We start from the raw sequence: 19,895 nt of genomic DNA, 5'->3' as shown, positions 1-19,895 counted from the left end.
GTTGGAGTCAGGAAAAATAGAGGGTCTCTGGTAAGAAGAGATGCTTGATGGCATCTAAGGTGGGCAACTCCAGTCAGAGAAAGGGTAGGAGAAGTTTTAGTAAGGTGAGGTCAGAACCGGTGAAGAAGAAGACAATGGGATAATGAGGTAAAGTCACTCCATAGAAGACGAATGAAGCACCAAAAGAGAGTACTAGAAGTTTACCTTTCACATGAGAATGGGTGACCAACAAAGGTACATGGCCATAGCAGTACTTTTGAGTGGGGAAGATGTATGCATAGCAAACTGGGGTAGAGATGAGCATTGCAAATCACACTGTTGGTGTTTTATTATGGATTTATGTGTCGAGTACTGGGTGGAAAGATGTAGAGGACTGGGGTGAGGTAATCATGACTGTAGCACATAAGAGTGCACTCTTCAGAAGTCTAATGTTCTAGAGAATGTGCAAATAAGAAGCAATATTCAATACCAAATAACTATTTGGTAGTTCAGTGCCTCACCGACAGACAGTCCCCCAGTTGGGTATTGTGCTACCATTTTGTGCAAATCACGAAATGGGCCATCTCTATACAAGAAACAGAACCATGATGTAAATGCCTGAACAAGAAGCTTAAACAGCATGTAATATAACATAGTTGTAGCAGACATGTGTCAGGTCTTGTGGGGTTAAAGTGGCAAGCAAAGAAGTTCTGTATGATGTTGTAATAAGTTTCACAACGCTACCATCAGTCCGGTGTCATGCCAACAGTAAAGCATCCTGAGACCATTCATGTGTGGGGTTGCTTCTCAGTCAAGGGACTAGCAGGGGCTTGCTGCCGGTGGCTGCACACTATGTGCAGGTCCGTTCGGCAGTGACAGGCAGGGACAGTGTGCTGCCCGGCTGCTCTGATTGTATCCAAAGTCCATGCTTGACAAAATCCAAAATAAATTTGTAATTCCAAAAGTCCACAGAACCAGCAGTAGTCAGGTAGCACTAGTCTTAAGCAGGAATAGAGGAGGGACCCCACACTTTTTTTTTTTTTACTTTTATCTATTCTTTACAGTTTTTACAGGCAGTGTAACAGTGATGTGTATACAACTCTCTGCTACAACACAGGAGAGTTAGCTAACACGGGAGTGTTTTACATCACAGCAAATCGCCAGAGATGACCAGCGATTTTGAAGATCAGGGTCAAAATCGCAGCTTAATACATTTCAGAAAATTTTTACTAAAATCACGGGTTATCACCCGCGATTTGCCACGATTTTAACACACTGAAAAAATTGGACCTTGATACATTTACCCCCAGATCTCTGAACACTTAGGACTTTAACTCTTCCATCCATAACGAAAACCTTTATTTTATTACTTTAGCTTATCTGTACAAATTTCTTGATGTAACAGCTCTTAAATGTTGTGCCTTTTCCTCAGTCATTCATTTGTAAACTTGCCTAATGGAGGGGCCTCTGTGCTCTGAAAGCTAGCAAATATAATCTTTTTTTTTTGGTTAGCCAATAAAGGTATCACTCCTATAATACTTTTATCTTTTTTGACACAAAAGTATTTAACATCACATAGATTTTTCTGGCTAACACCGTATTGCAGTAGTAATAATAATAATAATAATAATAATAAAATAATTTTGCTACACATTTATATTGTTTATTCAAAATTTAATGAAATGATGATTAAAATATGTATGTAGGTGTAGTGTTTTAAAAAAAAAAAAAAAAACACTAGGAACTAATTTTGATTAATAAAAAAATGATAATACCCCTTATAATAATTATTATTATTAAATCACACTTATCCACTTCATTCTTGTCTTTAAAGAACATATGTATGATCTGAAGTTAAACATGGATATCGTTAAATATACATCAATGTAACGGTTTAACTCAGATCAGTGCCGACAATAAGTATAAATGAAGCTATCACTGCTCAATGGTTACTCAGAGTGTTGGAAAAATATTTAGGACTTATCTGCCTTTAATATTTGTGTGTGTTGTATGATATATAACAACACGCGCACTGCAAAGTGGCATGAGGGATCTGCTCTGATGTTGGGCAGTGAATAATTAATGCTTATAAAGTAGAATGTCAGAATGCTTTCATATGTTGAAATATAGTAGCATTGTGTCTTATAATTTTAAATTACAACTAAATAGTAAAAAAATAATAATACAATCGTAAGTGTAGAGCTTAAAATTAAAGCTTTTTATTTTCCATACATAAACTGTGAGGTCGCATAAGAGATTTTCTTATGTTAGGTAATAAATACTGAATGCCTGTAAGATAAGAAGTTAAATAACTTACACAAAGCAACAGCAAGGAAAGAGTGATTGATATTATAGCAGAACACGGCAGCACTTTGTCGGGCAGCTTTTAATCATAACATTTTAGACATTGCTATGTCTTGCAATACTGGTAAGGGGGGAACAAATTTAAAACAAACTGGGGTAAACATACATTCACTTCATAAAGGTAACAATGCATTTCCCATAGATTCTATAGCGTCTATAGAGCCTGATGATGTGGAACAATCCTGTTTAATGCATTGAAAAAATTGCAGGGAAGTTGGTTCTACTATCTACTGCTGGTCTCTGGATAATGTGTAACACTGACTAATCTGAGAGGCATCACCGGCAGAATAACAAGATTATGTATTCTTTAGATGTCTGATCCAGGGGTCCCTATGGATGGGAATCTGTCTGAAGAGTGGCTGTGTGTCAGATTTTCCATTATCAAAATATTTGATACCAGGAGCTACCACTCGGCCAATGAGGGGCTGACTAATACTTCCAGTAAATTGTAATGATCTCTTTTGCTGAGTTTAACATATGAGCAAACAGTTTAGACACCATATAAATAGTAACCACAATAAGAAACCAGTTGTGTACTATATAAAAGTTCACAGTGCGCACCACAGTTAATTGCATCCAATATCAATGTAGTGTCATTAGTATTAATGCATGGCCACACTGTTCTTGTTTGCTTATACGGTCAACCAGAGCCGTAACTTAGAATTCTAGCGCCTGGGGCGAGAAAGACAAATGCTGCCCCCCTAGCCCTAAATTTTAACCAAATGAATCTAAAATATTCCTTTAGCGTTGCGCCCCCCCCTTTAGCGTTGCGCCCTGGGCAGTCGCCCCTGTTGCACAGCCCTAGTTACGGCCCTGCGGTCAACCACATCAGCAGATCCTAATCTGCACGTCCTCCCCTTCCAATACCCGATCTCCACGGGATAAGTAGAATTCTAAAATATCAAACAGATGGGGGCGATTCTATAGTGTATCATCCAATGTAAAAAGTTTAATTTCATAAAACATATAATAATGCACGTACCAGAGATAAGATAATCAACAGCATATAAGAATCACAAGTCGGCTAACTCCTCCTTCTCTGAAACACTGTTCCAAATAGAGCAGCTCTCTTCTCACAAGAAATCCAGCGTCCAATCCCTCCTGCATTATTATGTTTTATGAAATTAAACTTTTTACATTCAATGACTATGGAAGCGCCCGCATCTGTTTGATAATTTAGATGTGCACTATACTTTGTAATATAATTTTGTTGTGATAGATGGGCATTCACAGTTACATAAAATTTGCACTAATCTTCATTTCAGATATTGACTAATACACAAATGTTTGTTGCTGTGATTAGTAAGTCTAATGTGTGCTCTTGCATTCTTCTCCTGTATTTTGAAAAGTTAGTCACAGCAATTATGCAGCTTTTCATACATTTAAAAAATTTGGGTACAATGACTAAATTAATTTTCCTCTTTTTTTAATTCCATATGAGTAATCGGTGCATTTGGTGGTGAAAACCATATTACAGAGCCTAATAGGATAGGAGGACATCATTATTTAAAATGTTTTATTTATTTGATTATGCTTTTTTTCTATTCTACATTAAAATACCAGTAATCATCATCAACCTGAGGTTGGGATGTGGCCTAGTGGCAAGGGATAGGTATGACATCATGGGGATGTAGCCAGGTCCAGAATTTATTCAAAATATTACAGGGAGCAGGTAAAGAAGTTTCAGACATTGCTCTCTAGGTTTTCTCATAGCCAGTACAGAAGGATAGCATAAAACAATGTTTATCATATACATACCCCCTTGCTAGGCACAAGGCAGCAAAGAATATCTTTTAGTTTACAGTCCCTTGAAAGATGGGGGAAGTATGCAGTAGATTTTGCACCCTCATGCGTAGAGGAGAAAAAAATGCAGCAATTTCTGTCTATCAACTGTCTTGATTCTGGTGGGACAATCACGATTGTCGGTATGGATAGGTGGTAAGTTTTTCTTCTATTACCGTGGTATTAAAAAGTCAGGATTAATTATTATTATTCTTGTTGATTTGTAAGGTGCCGCAGCACCGGTCAGTGTGGAAAAGAGGACATACATAAAACAGAGACATACAAGGTAGACAAAATAAACGCAGACCCCCTTTAATATGTAAGGCCCTCTTCCCTTCTGTCTCAATTCCATTTCTTCTTCTCCAACATCACAGTACTTGGAGCTATTGGAGACTTGGTTTTTCCACATTTGTTCTGTACTGTTGTACCCTGTATGATCCGCTGTTAGTTTTGTATTTTGTACGGCACTGCAGAATCCTTGTGCCATATAAATAAAGAATAATAATAAATAATAAAAACAAAGATTTGGGAGAGTCCTCCTAATGAGAGCGCTTACGTTGTAATTTTAAGAATGCACAGCTGAAACAAAAGAAAAAAGTATGGCTCAGAGTGGAAATTGGGATAGTTGTGAGGGTGCTTTATTGTGGGTAGTATAACAAAGACATGTTTTTCAGAGAGTGTTTAAAGAATTGAAGGCTGTGGGAGAGTCTGATCGGAAGAGATAGGGAATTCTATAAGTGGGTAGCAGTACATAAGAAGGTGGGAGAGAGACGATCCGAGGCGTAGGTCAGAGGTAGATCTAAGAGGGAGAGGCATTGTTGAGGGCTTTGAGGTAAAGGGGAATAATTTGAATTGGTTCTGGAAGACACAGGAAGTCAGTGTAGGGAACTGGCGTGGTAGATGTGGACCTTCGAGAGAGGAAGATCAATCTTGCTGCGGCATTTAAAGTAGATTAACGCCAGATAGATGGATGAGGGGAATGCCAGATAGGAGGAGGTTGCAGTAATCAACATGGGAAAAGAGTTTTGGTAGCATCTTGGGCAGCATCTTGGGCCTAGTGGTTTGCAATTCTATCTTACAGCACTGGGGTCATGAGTTCAATTCCCGACCATGGCCTTATCTGTGTGGAGTTTGTATGTTCTCCCCGTGTTTGCGTGGGTTTCCCCCGGGTGCTCCGGTTTCCTCCCACACTCCAAAAACATACTAGTAGGTTAATTGGCTGCTAACAAATTGACCCTAGTCTGTGTGTCTGTGTGTGTGCGCATATTAGGGACTGTAAGCCCCAATGGGGCAGGGACTGATGTGAATGAGTTCACTGTACAGCGCTGCGGAATTAGTGGCGCTATAAAAAATAAATGGTGATGATGATGATTGTTTAAGAAAATGTGTGGGCAGCACTTCTGCCTCACAGCATTTCTGCCTTATGAGTTCAATTCCCAACCATGGCCTTATCTGGGTGGAGTTTGTATGTTGTCCCTGTGTTTGCGTGGGTTTCCTCCCACACTCCAAAAACATACTGGTAGGTTAATTGGCTGCTATTAAATTTCCCTTAGTCTCTCTTGGTCTGTGTGTGTATGTTAGGGGATTTAGATTGTAAGCTCCAATAGGGCAGTGACTGATGTGAATGAGTTCTCTGTACAGTGCTGCGGAATTAGTGCCGCTATATAAATAGATGATGAAAATTACATATTTTAATCGTCTTTTCCACCAGGATGTGGTGTCCACTTATCAGTGGGCTGCTCTTTTCAGCACATTCCCACAGAGAAGCTCTATGCTCTATGTGGGCAAAAGGAGTTTGTGCAGAGCGCCTGTGATGTCATCTATGGGAGTCACTAGCACAGGCACAGTCTCCTTCCTACCATATTAAATAGCAGCAAAAAAAGGCAGAGCTGGTCCCAAGTGAAAGCTCATCAGGACACTGGTGGCGTGTAAGCCCCTTGCTGCCCACAACTGTAAAGCAATGCCCTCACAATGAATGGCAGTGCCTCAGACTGCTTAGGCTTCATAGTGAATGAGTTAAGGGAACAGGGTTGGATGACCTGTGAGGTGATCTAGAGACCATTAGGTCTCTGGTGGGTGATCTCCTATACAGGGATTATCAGGGCCTAGCCTAAAGAGGGCTGGCCCTGCTAATCCTCTGCTCTCAAGAGGATGGCCTATAGCTGGCAGGGCATTCTGGGACATCAGCTGGCTATCTACTAGCCAAGCATACGGGACTTGTAGTCTCACAACACCTGGAGAGCCACAGGCTTGGTGTAAAGTGATAACCACAACCCTTGTATAATGAACACACACTCCAGTGACACAACAGTGAACTCGTACTCGTACCAGTGTTGGTACATTGTCAAGCTCCTTCAAAATTCCACTGGAATCTGAGTGAATTATGATATTAAATTTAATGAATTGGTTTAGCCCTTTCATCCAATTGACTTTATCTCTACATAATTTAACTAGCAATTCAGTATTCAAAGACATACTTCTGAACATGATAAGAAAAACTTAATCAGATCTCTAGGGACATAGGAAACTGCCTGATTCACTGGAGTGTAATCTGTAATTACTTCGAATGTGCTTTCCATAGTCAAAGGCAACGCTATCTTCCTACTCAGACAGCAGTTCCTGCAAGTTCTGCATTTCTCACACACATCATCTGCTTCACTTCTTACAAACACAGCGGTATTATTACACGTTAGAAAGTTCTCCTGTCAGAATCTGCTTTAATGCATTTCTCGTATGTTTTTCTGAAATTCTCCATTCCCCACATACTATAATTCTTGCCTGTTCATCAGGGGATCTTTTTAGCTGTTTTCTCTTCTCTGTAGTCAGTCATACAGAACTACCTGTGGGCATACTGCAGAGCCGGCTCTCTCACTCGCCCTGTGCATCTCTTCATCACCTCAGCCTGTGCCCCCTATGTATCTCTTCTATCCGAACAGCCCCTGCTCTGCCCGTCACACGCAGCGAGGGAGTCTCCATCTCTCCGACCCTCCCCGACCAGTAGCAGCATCACTGGTACCCGTTACTATGGCGACCAAGGAGTATAAAAGGCACTGGAGGCCCCGGGACTTACCCACACTGGGGAACATAGTGGAGGCAGGGGGTGTGTGACACACCCACACCTGGACACTACACCACAAGCCAGGAGACCTGAGCCCAATACTGAGACAACATGCTCCGTCCCCGGGACCTCCGGCGCAGCTCTGGTACTCGGACCTTCCTTGATGCTATGCACGGGGGTAAAGTGCACCTGGCCCGCTTCGTGCTGGACGCTCTGGACCAGAGGATTTTAAACTCCCCGGCGGGAGAGCAGGGTCGCACTCCGCTCATGTTCGCTGTGTGTCTGCGGGAAACCGAGCTCCAGACTCGTTTTGTGCGACTGCTTCTGGATAAGGGCGCGGATGTGAACGGACAGGACGAGGCGGGACGCACAGCGCTCAGCCTGGCCTGTGAGCTCGGGCACCTGGATGCCGTGAAGCTGCTGGTACAGCACAGCGCAGACCCGGAGATCCCTGACCGGGCTGGGAACCGTGCGCTCATGTACGCCGCTTCTTGCGGCCACAGCGCAGAGCTGCACTTTCTACTGCGTTCCTACAAGCGCTTCGGGCTGCGACTGGACGCCACTAACCGGGCAGGTGTGTCAGCTCTGGACGCCGCCCGGGTCTCAGGGCATTGGGAATGCGAGAGAGCCCTCACTGGGCGAAGCGCTCAGAGCCCCGAGCCCCGCAGAGGAGAATCGGCAAGAAACGAGGAAGGGGCAGGTCGCAGCCCCAAGCCTTTGTCCAGGCAGATGCTGGAGCGCTTTGCCCGCCCGTTCTCACACCGGAGGGAAGAGGAGGACAGGAGTCGGGGCATCCTCATTCGCTCAACCAGCTGTTCTCCGGCTACTACAGAGCCGTCCGCGGACTGGGGGCAAAAAGTGTCTCTGCGTGTTCCGGACCACAGCATCCAGCGAGTGCACAGCTGGGATGGAGCAGTCAGGGAGCCAACCCAGTGCAGCCGCCTGCTCCGCCGGGTCACATCACCCGACTTCTGCCAGGGTCTATCCGGGGGTATCCTACCCACCTACCCCGGGGACATAAGGAGGGCGAGGAGAGACAGCACCTGCAGCAGGAGCCAGCTTATAGTGCCCAGCAGCAGGCAAGCCCTGACTTTGTAACAGGGAGGGGACATGGAATGGTCACCTGATGTGCAAGTAATGACCACCGGATTACATGTGTGGGGCAATCGATGGACATTTAAATAATGGCTTTGTAATGAGATGCAGGTATGGACTTTTGACAGGACAATGACTAATGGACATTAAAATAATGTGGCACTGACTGACGAGCAGTGTTGTCTAAAGTGCAGCGCAAATTATACAGTGAGCAACATTTACACAGCAGAGGAGGAGAATCATTGCACAAAAGAGCCGGAGTGACTGATCACTTGACAGAGGATTTATGTTTTCTTCTTTTGTATCAGAACAAGAGGACAGATAAATAATATAGTTGCAAATTTGAAATAATGGACTGCCAAAAAGTGGCAGCGTGAGAAGGGGATTCAAAGCCTTATGCCCTGGCACATTTATGTGTCACTTGCTAGTTGCTCTTGTAATGATGCTTTATCTATGTTAATATGCCTATACAGCATACTATTTATTCTTTCTTCTAGTGGTTATATATAAAATGACAGGAGCAACATTGTGTCAATGGGTCTGAACCCCAAAGCAGGATTTTTATTGGGGTCGGCTAATAAGAGGTAAGCTCCAAGCATTTAACAGTGTAGTAAACTGACAGCTAATATCTAGTTTTTCACCTAGATAGGATTTCTTAACTTGTAAATTGCAATCCAAATAATTGTATTTATAGGTTTGATTCCCATGATGCTCTTTTTTCAAAATAATAATTAGTTTTTCAAAAATCATCATTATCCTGTAGCCCAAAGGAAATGTATTTAAAGAATATTCATCGGTTAGTGAAAACTAAACCATGGGTGCCAAGCAAACATTAATTAAACATTAATCATTTTACTACAGAGGTAAATGATTAAGAAGCTCTGAACTAGTGAGATCTCACTTGATTTGTACGCACATCCATATTAAATTAGAGCAGGCCAAGCAGATACAATGAGTCTGTGGTAAGGTTAGTTAGCAGCAATGTACATGAAGCAATAAATGGCAATGCTTTACTGAAGATAGATGTTAAGTGTTATAAATGGTCTAGTAATGGTACTGGAGATAGGAAATTATATTTCCTGCTATAGAAGTTAACTGCAAGGCAGGGCACCAGGGAACTCGCCATCCATTATACGGTCATATTACAGTGTAAAGTACAACATGGAATGCTGTAAACTAATGGTATTTGGCAGACAGTTGAACTGTGGCAGAAGTCTTAAAATCACAAGGAATGTTTAGAGGATAGAAGGCTGAACATGATACACTCATGCAGCTTGAATTGAAGTTTATATAGGATGTTAAAATGACCCACATATAAACCATCTCCAATGTGTGTGTTTTGATCACTTTCTGCTTTTGAAATGTGAAATATTTCTCCTGCGATACAGTCATATCCTGTGACAATGGGCATGGAAAACGTAGACATGCTTTTATGATTTAGAGAAGCCTTGTGCTTCACGGTTTTAAATAACTGCTTCATAATAGGTCATCATCAATAATTACACTTTACAGCCTTAATGCCTTTAACACAAGACTTACTGCCTTGGTTTAAGAGAACATAGACGTGGAATTATGTTGCAATACAAGCAAAGTGTACTAGAAATCAGTAAGAAGTACAATCAGATGTCAAACTGTCTCGCTACAATTTAGTGTGGTTGGTGTTGTCTTGTCCTTTCCTTTGAACATCACAAATTAATAATATTATGAATGATAACTTTATAATCTGTAAAGAAAGTTAAACCTTGCATTTCTTGCAGTCAGTTCTATAAAACATTTAGGCTACCTTACACCAAATTAAGTTTACCCAACATCTGTAATTTGTATATGTAAAAACAAAACTCAAAGCTGTCTTCAAATAACTTTTTAAATCAGAAAGATGTTTACATCAAATCGTAGTCCCTAATGTTATTTGATTATTTGGTCTTGTATTAGTGAAAAATATATTAATATATGACAACACTGATCACAGATTTTTACTGAATATAACACTAAAGACACGTTTATGGCTTATGAAGATGCCATTCAACATAAACAGGTCAGGTTTTCAGGGAAATATAATAACTGTTTATTATATACTTGAAATGTAACTATGTTCACACAAATATGTTGAGTGTTCACCATCAGAGTTACTTAAGGAAGGTGTCATTTTTAAGTAGCTTGTTATTTAATTTATAGTCAAATCACTTACGTTATGTGTTACACTATTCAGGCTTGGCTACATGAGAAGTGTGCTGAGGGATCTTGGAAGAAATTACACAGAAATGTGATATTAGATGCTCATGATGACTTGTGAACAGCCCCCCTCTATGGAACCATGCTGCATCCAACAGTCCAATACCCAAGTACACAGTTAGCAGCTTCCATATTCACAGATCATATGACAAGTCTACGATATTGCAGCATGGTCGTATATATATCAGTGAAACAATGTACTAGCAACCCAAAACTAAAATGTGCTAGCTTTAGAGAACATTGCAAATATATACATTAACATGTTTTTTTTGGGCTAAATGCACACTAAAACCCATTAATAATAAACTTAAACATTTAAAGCTTAATATGAACGTCAATATATGAAGCAAGAGGGAGAGTGGACTGTTCAGTCTTACCCACACATTCCCCTCTAATGGACCTTTCACAATGTTTAAAAGGATGTTTATAATGGACAAAACAAAAACAAACAAACTGAAATAGCAAAGCATACCATGCTCGTTGTCATACAATATAGAAAAGCTCTACTTAGTTCTGATAAGTATAAACAAATTATTTTAGGTATATTCTTTATCTAAGTAATAAACAGCATATAGTTTATTCCTCTTAAATATGTTTGTAGGCTTTGTTTCCTCAACTCTGCCATTAACACATACATTACTTCTAAGCCACCTGGACATCAATGGAGAGCATTCTAATTTGCCTATTTTATGTGTAAATATACAGTATATCTAATTTGTAGAAACCATTTCCTTGGCCAGTAAGTGGTAATTGCGTCTTTTGTATTAACACACTTGTAAATACATATATAACACAAACTGTTTTATGTTGTTTTGTGCGTCTGTCTTTTTTATACAGTCTTAAGCACTGTAGAATATATTGGCACTATATAAATAAATGCTAATAATAATATATTATCACTATAACAGTGTTTTTGGACTCATGTGTGTCACAATATCAAGCTGGATTTGTCAGAAAAATATATAGTGTAATAGAAACTGCTTTTAAAACATGAAGGGCTGATATGTAAAATGTAACCGAAACAGAAAATAATTACTTTGGTTTTGAGGTGTACTATTCTGTTTCATGCCATATGTTGGGGGATTTTTTTGTTTTGTTTTGTTGTTTTTTTTTTACAAAAAAGTAATTGACATTATTAGGTAACTAAAAATGCAGTCTGTGGAAAATGTGTTGGTAGGGGTGTCACATCAAACACGGTAGGCAATCACTGCCCTAATAGGGGCAAGGAAGTTGTGGGAATGTCTGATCTTCTCCTCTCAGCTATAAGCTGGATCGTTTCATGATTAGTTACATGGCTATGCATTGTATCCAAAGTATGTATGTAGTATTATATATACACTTTACTTACTATGAATACACTGTTCTCGATTAGTACATTTCTTCAATTTTTTAAAAAAATGTTTAAATTACAAATGGTTTTGCTTGATAATACATATTATGTATTTACAACCAAGTCAGTAGAATATATGAATATCAATATTTGTCACTCAAAATCACTAATTCTGGGCAGTACTCAAACGTGTATGTTTTATGTGCATTGCATCAAAGCATTTTATTCCCAGCTGAAACTTCTCAAACGTCCGTGAAATGTAGATAAATAACCTAATCTTTCTCTGACTTCCTGTCTGCGAATGAAGGTCATGATTGGTTTATAAAAGACAAATAATCTCTGAAGACAAATACTTTCTGGAGAATATCTTCCTCCGAGCAGAGATCTGGCACAGAATAGAGAGGAAACTGGAGACGGACTGATTGTAAACATTCAAAAAACAACAATCAGACATAATAAGCTATGATAGACTATCAAAGTTTTTATTAAAACATTTCTGTTGAAAGTGCTTGGTGTTTGTAGACAAACGGGTTACATATGACAGCAGCAGTACAGCTTATTTATTTTATGTTCACCAACCTGGTCCATTGAGTATATCACTGGACAGCCAGTAGATTTAACCAGTTGGTGTTTTATAAAATCCTTTTTAACACGATGGGGATTTGCTGGCACAAAGACGTACAACCCATATTTTAAACATAGTCATTATAATGTAATATATAATATAAAGTTTTTACTTTTTAATTGATCTGAAAAAGTGTGCACTCCATCATTTAGGGTCAATTTGAACACAATGGGTTAGGTAGGACAGAATAATACAGATTACTTCGTCGTGAAAAAATAATCCTCCAGGTTCTGATTTTATATCTATAAAGACCTCGTCCAGTCAGTCAACACTTCCTGCATCCAGATTCAAGTTTATCCAAACGCAACAAAATAAAACAAAACGTTTTTTACAAAATCAACAAAAGTTGCCTGTAGGTGCATTTGTGTGAGATTGTTGCTGCCATTTACCATGTAACAAATGGGAAACACAGTGAATGTAATATGTTGTTTTTTTAAATAAATTATATTGAGACAACCCTTAAGGTTGTGCAGGCCTGCATTAACCTGTGAACAACAATGTTTTTACTCTACAAGTTGATATAAAAAAAACATTGGTAATTGTCTGAATATTTTGTAATACACTTATCAGACACTGAAATGTCACAAAACATTTGTGGTTTTAATACTAATTCTTTATGCCAACTCCTGTTACTAAACATCACACCAATCAAGTATGAATTCACTCTGCTTGATAGTTGTGTGGCATGTTCATGAAATGAGAAGAGACTTCAGTAAAGTCTACCCTATGGACCTCATTTAGAGTCGGACGCAAAGTCCATTTTAGGCGCATCTAACCAAAAAACACTACCACGCATGTGCAGAAAGCACCAAATCCGCCTGCATCTTGGACGCAATTAACACTTGCGACTCACTACGAGAGAATGGGAGGAACGCGGAATTGTGAAGGCGTGACCATGTAAATACACCCTAGTCGCAGTGAGGCGCAGACGCAACACACGTCAAAACAGGGCTAAAGCTGTGCGGCAGGAATTAGGTGGCGCAAGCGGTTAGCTAGCTGCAGGAACTGCTCGCAGCTCGATAGGGTATTAAGAGTGGGAGGCGACTGGGGTTGCTTGCCACTCGTAATACCCTACCAAGCTGCGGCACACTCCCATTCCTACACTTCTTAAACGGACTTTGTGTCCGACTCTAAATGAGGTCCTATATGTGTTCTCAACTATAATAATGTGAATCACCTGTGCACTGGAACACAATATATTTAAAGGCATATGTCTAGTGTTAAACCTTGACACTTTAAGGGACATTTATTAAAAAAACAAACACACACACAAAACAGTTGCACTATAGGAGCATACATTTATACATACTCAAAAGTGCAACAAATTCATACACTTAATTGTTTTATATGTATATCTCCAAAAATGTATTATTTCACAGCTGAGCAACCTGTCACACTTAAACCACAGTCACTTTTATGTCAAAGCTCTTTCGAATTGACAGTTGACGCAATACGTCCAATCAACTCGCTATATAGTGTATTCGTCCTTTGCATTCTTTGTGCAACATATTTTATAACCAACTTATCATTTGGAACGTCTGTAAATGTCCTAATTAGCGTTAAATTAGATCTTATGTTGGATTGCATTGTTAAACATTTGAATCTCAAATAGAGACCAACAGCAGACTGCAAGCCATACACTGTATTTGGTTTGTGCAACCAGCCCTCCCCTTCTGGTTGTTTGAGGAAGTGCCTTGAGAACAACAGTCAGGTGCTGTACTTGGGTAAAAGAAAATAAGGTGCCTCTGCAGTGATCCATTGTATATCTTTATATTCCAGTGTAAAAATAAATCATCATTTACCACTTTGATGCCGGAGCAGCCAGCATTAAGTTTTCTGTACTTTCATGCAGCAAAATAGTTAATAGCTACTGTAAACAATCACATTTAACCCTGTTGAGAGCCAGAGAGGTCTCTGTGAAGTCCAAGTAGATTATCTTCTACCACAACCAATACATTTTATAGATCTGTCATATAAATTATATCTGCAGCACTGTGATTATACTCTGAAAGTGGTGTGCACTGCAACAGAGACCACAGTGCGGGTAATCAGAAAGTAATCAATGCCCGTGACTCTCCTGTGCTTAGCAGAAGAGATGGCGCAGTTGCATGAACAGGTTCTTAATGAAGTGTCAGGAATACATCTTCTTCCCAGGATTAGCAGGTAGAGTTCCTCTTGTGATATTGCTGAATCAGAGGCACCAAACATTCTGGACGACCAGACTGAAGTAGGAAAAAATGGTCCAGGAGCTCCTGGGCTGTGGCTCTTTCTGCTGCTTCCCGTGTCAACATTCGCTCCAAGAAATCTCGCAGAATTGGGGATGCCTAGGAAAGGAATGAAAGCAATGAGCATTAACTAACAATCTCATGTATTGTCTCAGCGGCATGATCGCTACCTGTTCTTTAAGTGTCATTTAATTTTATTTTTTGACTCTCACAGTTTATAGCATCATTCCTGCTGAATGAAACAAGAATATTCCTAAACACTAGGGGGCTCTTTTTAAAACACACATAAAATGTGACATGCAATCTCTCTTATAGCTAGAATACTTGTTTTGGTCTTGTTTTTGAAGAGTTTTAGTCATCATCAACTGACCAGTAACAGGGACACCTGCTGTCTATGGAAATGTATAATCTAATGAGAAGTGGGATATGTGGTGTATTGATTATATAGATTTGTGGGGCATTTCCAGCTCAGCAGGTGGCTGCACAGTTTCTTACCCCCAAAAAATGACTTCATTTTTACATGTTCTCGGAGGTTCCAGGAACAGGCACTGGCCTATATTTTCAGGGTGATTTGTTTTTCACCATCCTGGGACATTTTATTAGGGAAAGAATAACTATGCAAGGTGGATAAATAGCAGCATTTGAGCAAAAGTAAGTACACTGCATGTTTGCTTTTTAACATAGCTGAAAAGGTAATTTACTGACACCAAAACTTGCAAAGTGTACATAAGTATTATCCTTACAAGTAGAAAAATACCTCCTACAATCTTTACATAATGGTTATGGAGTTTATGGATAGAGGAGAAACATTTATATAGTAGAAAGCTCAAATGGCAAAGCGCAGCATGTCAGTTATGCTTGCTGGGACATTACCGGTCATGCCCCTAAGTGTGTACAGAAGGCATTTATAATACCTTGGAAATTAAAGGCCTTTTACTTGTATACTTCTAGCAATCGCTTCTTGGCGAAGATCAAGTGTAGATGCCCATGTACACTGGGCATAATAATGTCTATTGGTAAGATATAATGTTTTATCTGGAGTTCTGCTTTAAAAACCAATATTTAACAATGTACAGATTACAGTAACACAGAAATACACCATGACTCTGGTGGTCTTGTTCACACCTCCCAGTGACTGAATGTGTAGGCCGGCACTAGGACCCTGGGGAGACACAGGAGGAATGTTGCCTAGCAACATCAGGCTGGTATAAGGGGATCAGAACCTGTGTGAAGGAACAGCCAGGGACCATAGTTGCCAATTCCGCTTATAACAAGCAGAATTGGGCTTCTTTTTTTTGTCAAGTTGCGGTTTTTTTTTGCACTGCCGCGGGTAGCTTGTTTTTGGGCTTGGGCACGTTCTCCAAGTCCTCAGGCTGCATAATCGTTGTTTTTGCTTTTTTTTTCCATCTGTTACCATTTTCTGATTAGTGCATTCATTTTTTTTTTTGTAGGTGGGTTGTGCAGTAAATTCATCCAATGAAGTGGCACTTTGTGGGTGGGTGGGCGGAGTCAGAGGAGGACATGGAATAAATCACAGGAAGACGGATCTGCAACAACCTGCTGAAGTAAGTGCTGTGTCTGTCCGATGGCTGCACTTATAGCAGGTAACACCACAATATAACACCCTCCCCTCCCATTCAGTAAGCTGCTCATGTCAGAAGACTGCTTTCAGAGCCCTATTTTATACTGTTATATCATGGGGGCTGTGGTATAGACATACCAGTGTCTTTGCATACATTATATTAAGTCCATGTATGTCGTGGATCTAGCCTTTTTTACTTGCCGGGGCGATGATGTAGTGTAATTATTGTTAATAAAAAACTGTGTATTTGGGGATGATTATTGAATTACTGCATTTGCTTCTTCTTTTGCCATGTCAGTGTAGAAATGTGTCCTCTTGTGTTTCTAAAGGTTTTTCTAAATGGAGATTCAGTGTAGAAATTAGTGTTATAGAAAAAGGACGGTACCCCTGTAAGTTGGGCTTTTTAGGACTTGTTTGGGCTTGTTTTTCACTAAGTGGTTGCTTGTTTTTCATTTCAGAGTTGGCAACCCTGGGACAGAGGGAGGAGGTCCTGGGATCCCCCTTGTAATCTGGGGAGCTGGTCCATCGCCTGCTGCCACTAGGGGCTAAAGTACAACATCACAGACAGAATACTAGTGACATGCGGGCAGATTTCAGGGAGATATTACCTCAGAAAGTGACAGGATGATAGAAAGGAGAGACAGCAGAGAAGGGAAGCTATATTGTCCCCGCAGTGGAGGGGAGAGAGATATTGTCCCCACAGTGGAGGGGAGAGAGATATTGTCCCCCGCAGTGCGAGGGGAGAGAGATATTGTCCCCGCAGTGGAGGGGAGAGAGATATTGTCCCCACAGTGGAGGGGAGAGAGATATTGTCCCCACAGTGGAGGGGAGAGAGATATTACCCCTTGCAGAGGAGGGGAGAGAGATATTACCCCTTGCAGAGGAGGGGAGAGAGATATTGTCCACACAGTGGAGGGGAGAGAGATATTGTCCACACAGTGGAGGGGAGAGAGATATTGTCCACACAGTGGAGGGGAGAGAGATATTGTCCCCACAGTGGAGGGGAGAGAGATATTGTCCCCACAGTGGAGGGGAGAGAGATATTACCCCTTGCAGAGGAGGGGAGAGAGATATTACCCCTTGCAGAGGAGGGGAGAGAGATATTGTCCACACAGTGGAGGGGAGAGAGATATTGTCCACACAGTGGAGGGGAGAGAGATATTGTCCCCACAGTGGAGGGGTGAGAGATATTACCCCCCGCAGAGGAGGGGTGAGAGATATTACCCCCCGCAGAGGAGGGGTGAGAGATATTACCCCCGCAGAGGAGGGGTGAGAGATATTACCCCCCACAGTGGAGTGGTGAGATATATTACCCCCTGCAGAGGAGGGGAGAGAGATATTACCCCCCACAGTGGAGGGAAGAGAGATATTACCCCCACAGTGGAGGGGAGAGAGATATTACCCCCGCAGTGGAGGGAAGAGAGATATTACCCCCGCAGTGGAGGGGAGAGAGATATTACCCCCACAGTGGAGGGGAGAGAGATATTACCCCTTGCAGAGGAGGGGAGAGAGATGTTACCCCTTGCAGAGGAGGGGAGAGAGATATTGTCCACACAGTGGAGGGGAGAGAGATATTGTCCCCACAGTGGAGGGGAGAGAGATATTGTCCCCACAGTGGAGGGGAGAGAGATATTACCCCTTGCAGAGGAGGGGAGAGAGATATTACCCCTTGCAGAGGAGGGGAGAGAGATATTGTCCACACAGTGGAGGGGAGAGAGATATTGTCCACACAGTGGAGGGGAGAGAGATATTGTCCCCACAGTGGAGGGGTGAGAGATATTACCCCCCACAGTGGAGGGGAGAGAGATATTACCCCTTGCAGAGGAGGGGAGAGAGATATTACCCCTTGCAGAGGAGGGGAGAGAGATATTGTCCACACAGTGGAGGGGAGAGAGATATTGTCCACACAGTGGAGGGGAGAGAGATATTGTCCACACAGTGGAGGGGAGAGAGATATTGTCCCCACAGTGGAGGGGAGAGAGATATTGTCCCCACAGTGGAGGGGAGAGAGATATTACCCCTTGCAGAGGAGGGGAGAGAGATATTACCCCTTGCAGAGGAGGGGAGAGAGATATTGTCCACACAGTGGAGGGGAGAGAGATATTGTCCACACAGTGGAGGGGAGAGAGATATTGTCCACACAGTGGAGGGGAGAGAGATATTGTCCCCACAGTGGAGGGGAGAGAGATATTGTCCCCACAGTGGAGGGGAGAGAGATATTACCCCTTGCAGAGGAGGGGAGAGAGATATTACCCCTTGCAGAGGAGGGGAGAGAGATATTGTCCACACAGTGGAGGGGAGAGAGATATTGTCCACACAGTGGAGGGGAGAGAGATATTGTCCCCACAGTGGAGGGGTGAGAGATATTACCCCCCGCAGAGGAGGGGTGAGAGATATTACCCCCCGCAGAGGAGGGGTGAGAGATATTACCCCCGCAGAGGAGGGGTGAGAGATATTACCCCCACAGTGGAGTGGTGAGATATATTACCCCCTGCAGAGGAGGGGAGAGAGATATTACCCCCACAGTGGAGGGAAGAGAGATATTACCCCCACAGTGGAGGGGAGAGAGATATTACCCCCGCAGTGGAGGGAAGAGAGATATTACCCCCGCAGTGGAGGGGAGAGAGATATTACCCCCACAGTGGAGGGGAGAGAGATATTACCCCTTGCAGAGGAGAGGAGAGTGAACACTGCTGTGAGAGAGAAATGTGAACTAATCTTTAATGTGACTGCACCATTAATATTCTGGCATGTAGCCGTTAAGAACTGTGCAGGAGGAGACAGGAGATGTATATAGGAATTGTTCATAATGACTTTATACTTTATATATAAAATACACTGTACATTAAGAAAAAGACAAAAAACAGAAACCCAGCAACTTAAGAGGCTTATTCGTCTATCCAATAATGACGGTGGATTAGTGGTAATGCTATTTTACTGCACTACAGACGGAGACAAAAAATTATTTAAAAGTTCATATTGTTTTAGCACATTGCCCTTCAAGTTTCCTCTCACTTTGTTCTTTAAGTGTCTGCATTAAATATTGAATTTGGAGATGTGACCAAGGATCTTTCCTAGTATCAATGCATAATTATTGATTTGGACACACTTAGTATACGTTCTCATTTGTCTAATGACTCTATATTAATTTTCGCAAATGAACAAAAAGGACTATGTTCTCATCTCAAGAGCATGCTGTACTACTGAAAAAAATGAAAACCATGTTGTGTCACTTCTATGGTAGATATTAACGTAAACTCCTTACAAATATCTATTTAATACATATCATTTTTCAAAATAATATCCTTTAATGTATTGGGTGTGGCTTTTTATTAAATGGATGGGATTTACATATTTCATATATTAGACAGTGAATTGTTTGGGCACTATTAACAGTATGTATACTACAATTAATTCATCTTCTGCTCTTTGCGTCTGCAACACCCTGCAATACATTCCTTTGTTAGCAAGAGGTTAATGGATTAGATTGAGCATTATTCTTTGATAGACAGAGGTCCAAAGCACAAATTCCTTCTCACTCATTTAATTCTGTCATTGGGCCTCACTTAGGAAGCGGAAAGTGGGTGAGGCGTAGCTCAGAATCCTCTTTGGTGGTATCGTGC

At 41.3% G+C, this 19,895-nt stretch overlaps 2 protein-coding genes across 5 annotated transcripts in view; one reads left to right on the top strand and one right to left on the bottom strand.

The window, feature by feature from the left end:
* Positions 1-7,037: 7,037 nt before the first annotated feature.
* Positions 7,038-11,307, top strand: ANKRD63 (ankyrin repeat domain 63). Its single transcript, XM_075192057.1, has one exon. The coding sequence runs from the start codon at positions 7,295-7,297 to the stop codon at positions 8,279-8,281; it is 987 nt and encodes a 328-aa protein (XP_075048158.1). The 5' UTR covers positions 7,038-7,294; the 3' UTR covers positions 8,282-11,307.
* A 994-nt stretch (positions 11,308-12,301) lies between these two features.
* The window catches only part of PAK6 (p21 (RAC1) activated kinase 6), a 131,439-nt gene continuing 123,845 nt past the window's right edge, over positions 12,302-19,895 (bottom strand). For all 4 annotated transcript variants that reach the window (XM_075193085.1, XM_075193088.1, XM_075193087.1 and 1 more), the window contains one exon: positions 12,302-14,789. In XM_075193085.1, coding sequence (XP_075049186.1) covers positions 14,622-14,789 — 168 coding nt within the window. In that variant the 3' untranslated portion in view covers positions 12,302-14,621. The remainder of the gene's footprint in view (positions 14,790-19,895) is intronic.

Source organism: Mixophyes fleayi, chromosome 12, assembly GCF_038048845.1.
Source record: "Mixophyes fleayi isolate aMixFle1 chromosome 12, aMixFle1.hap1, whole genome shotgun sequence".
Lineage (NCBI taxonomy): Eukaryota > Metazoa > Chordata > Amphibia > Anura > Limnodynastidae > Mixophyes > Mixophyes fleayi.
This window is presented reverse-complemented; position numbering and strand designations above follow the sequence as displayed.

Excerpts from the sequence above, each read along its gene's own strand:
- ANKRD63 (XM_075192057.1), top strand. The coding sequence starts at position 7,295 with ATGCTCCGTCCCCGGGACCTCCGGCGCAGCTCTGGTACTCGGACCTTC.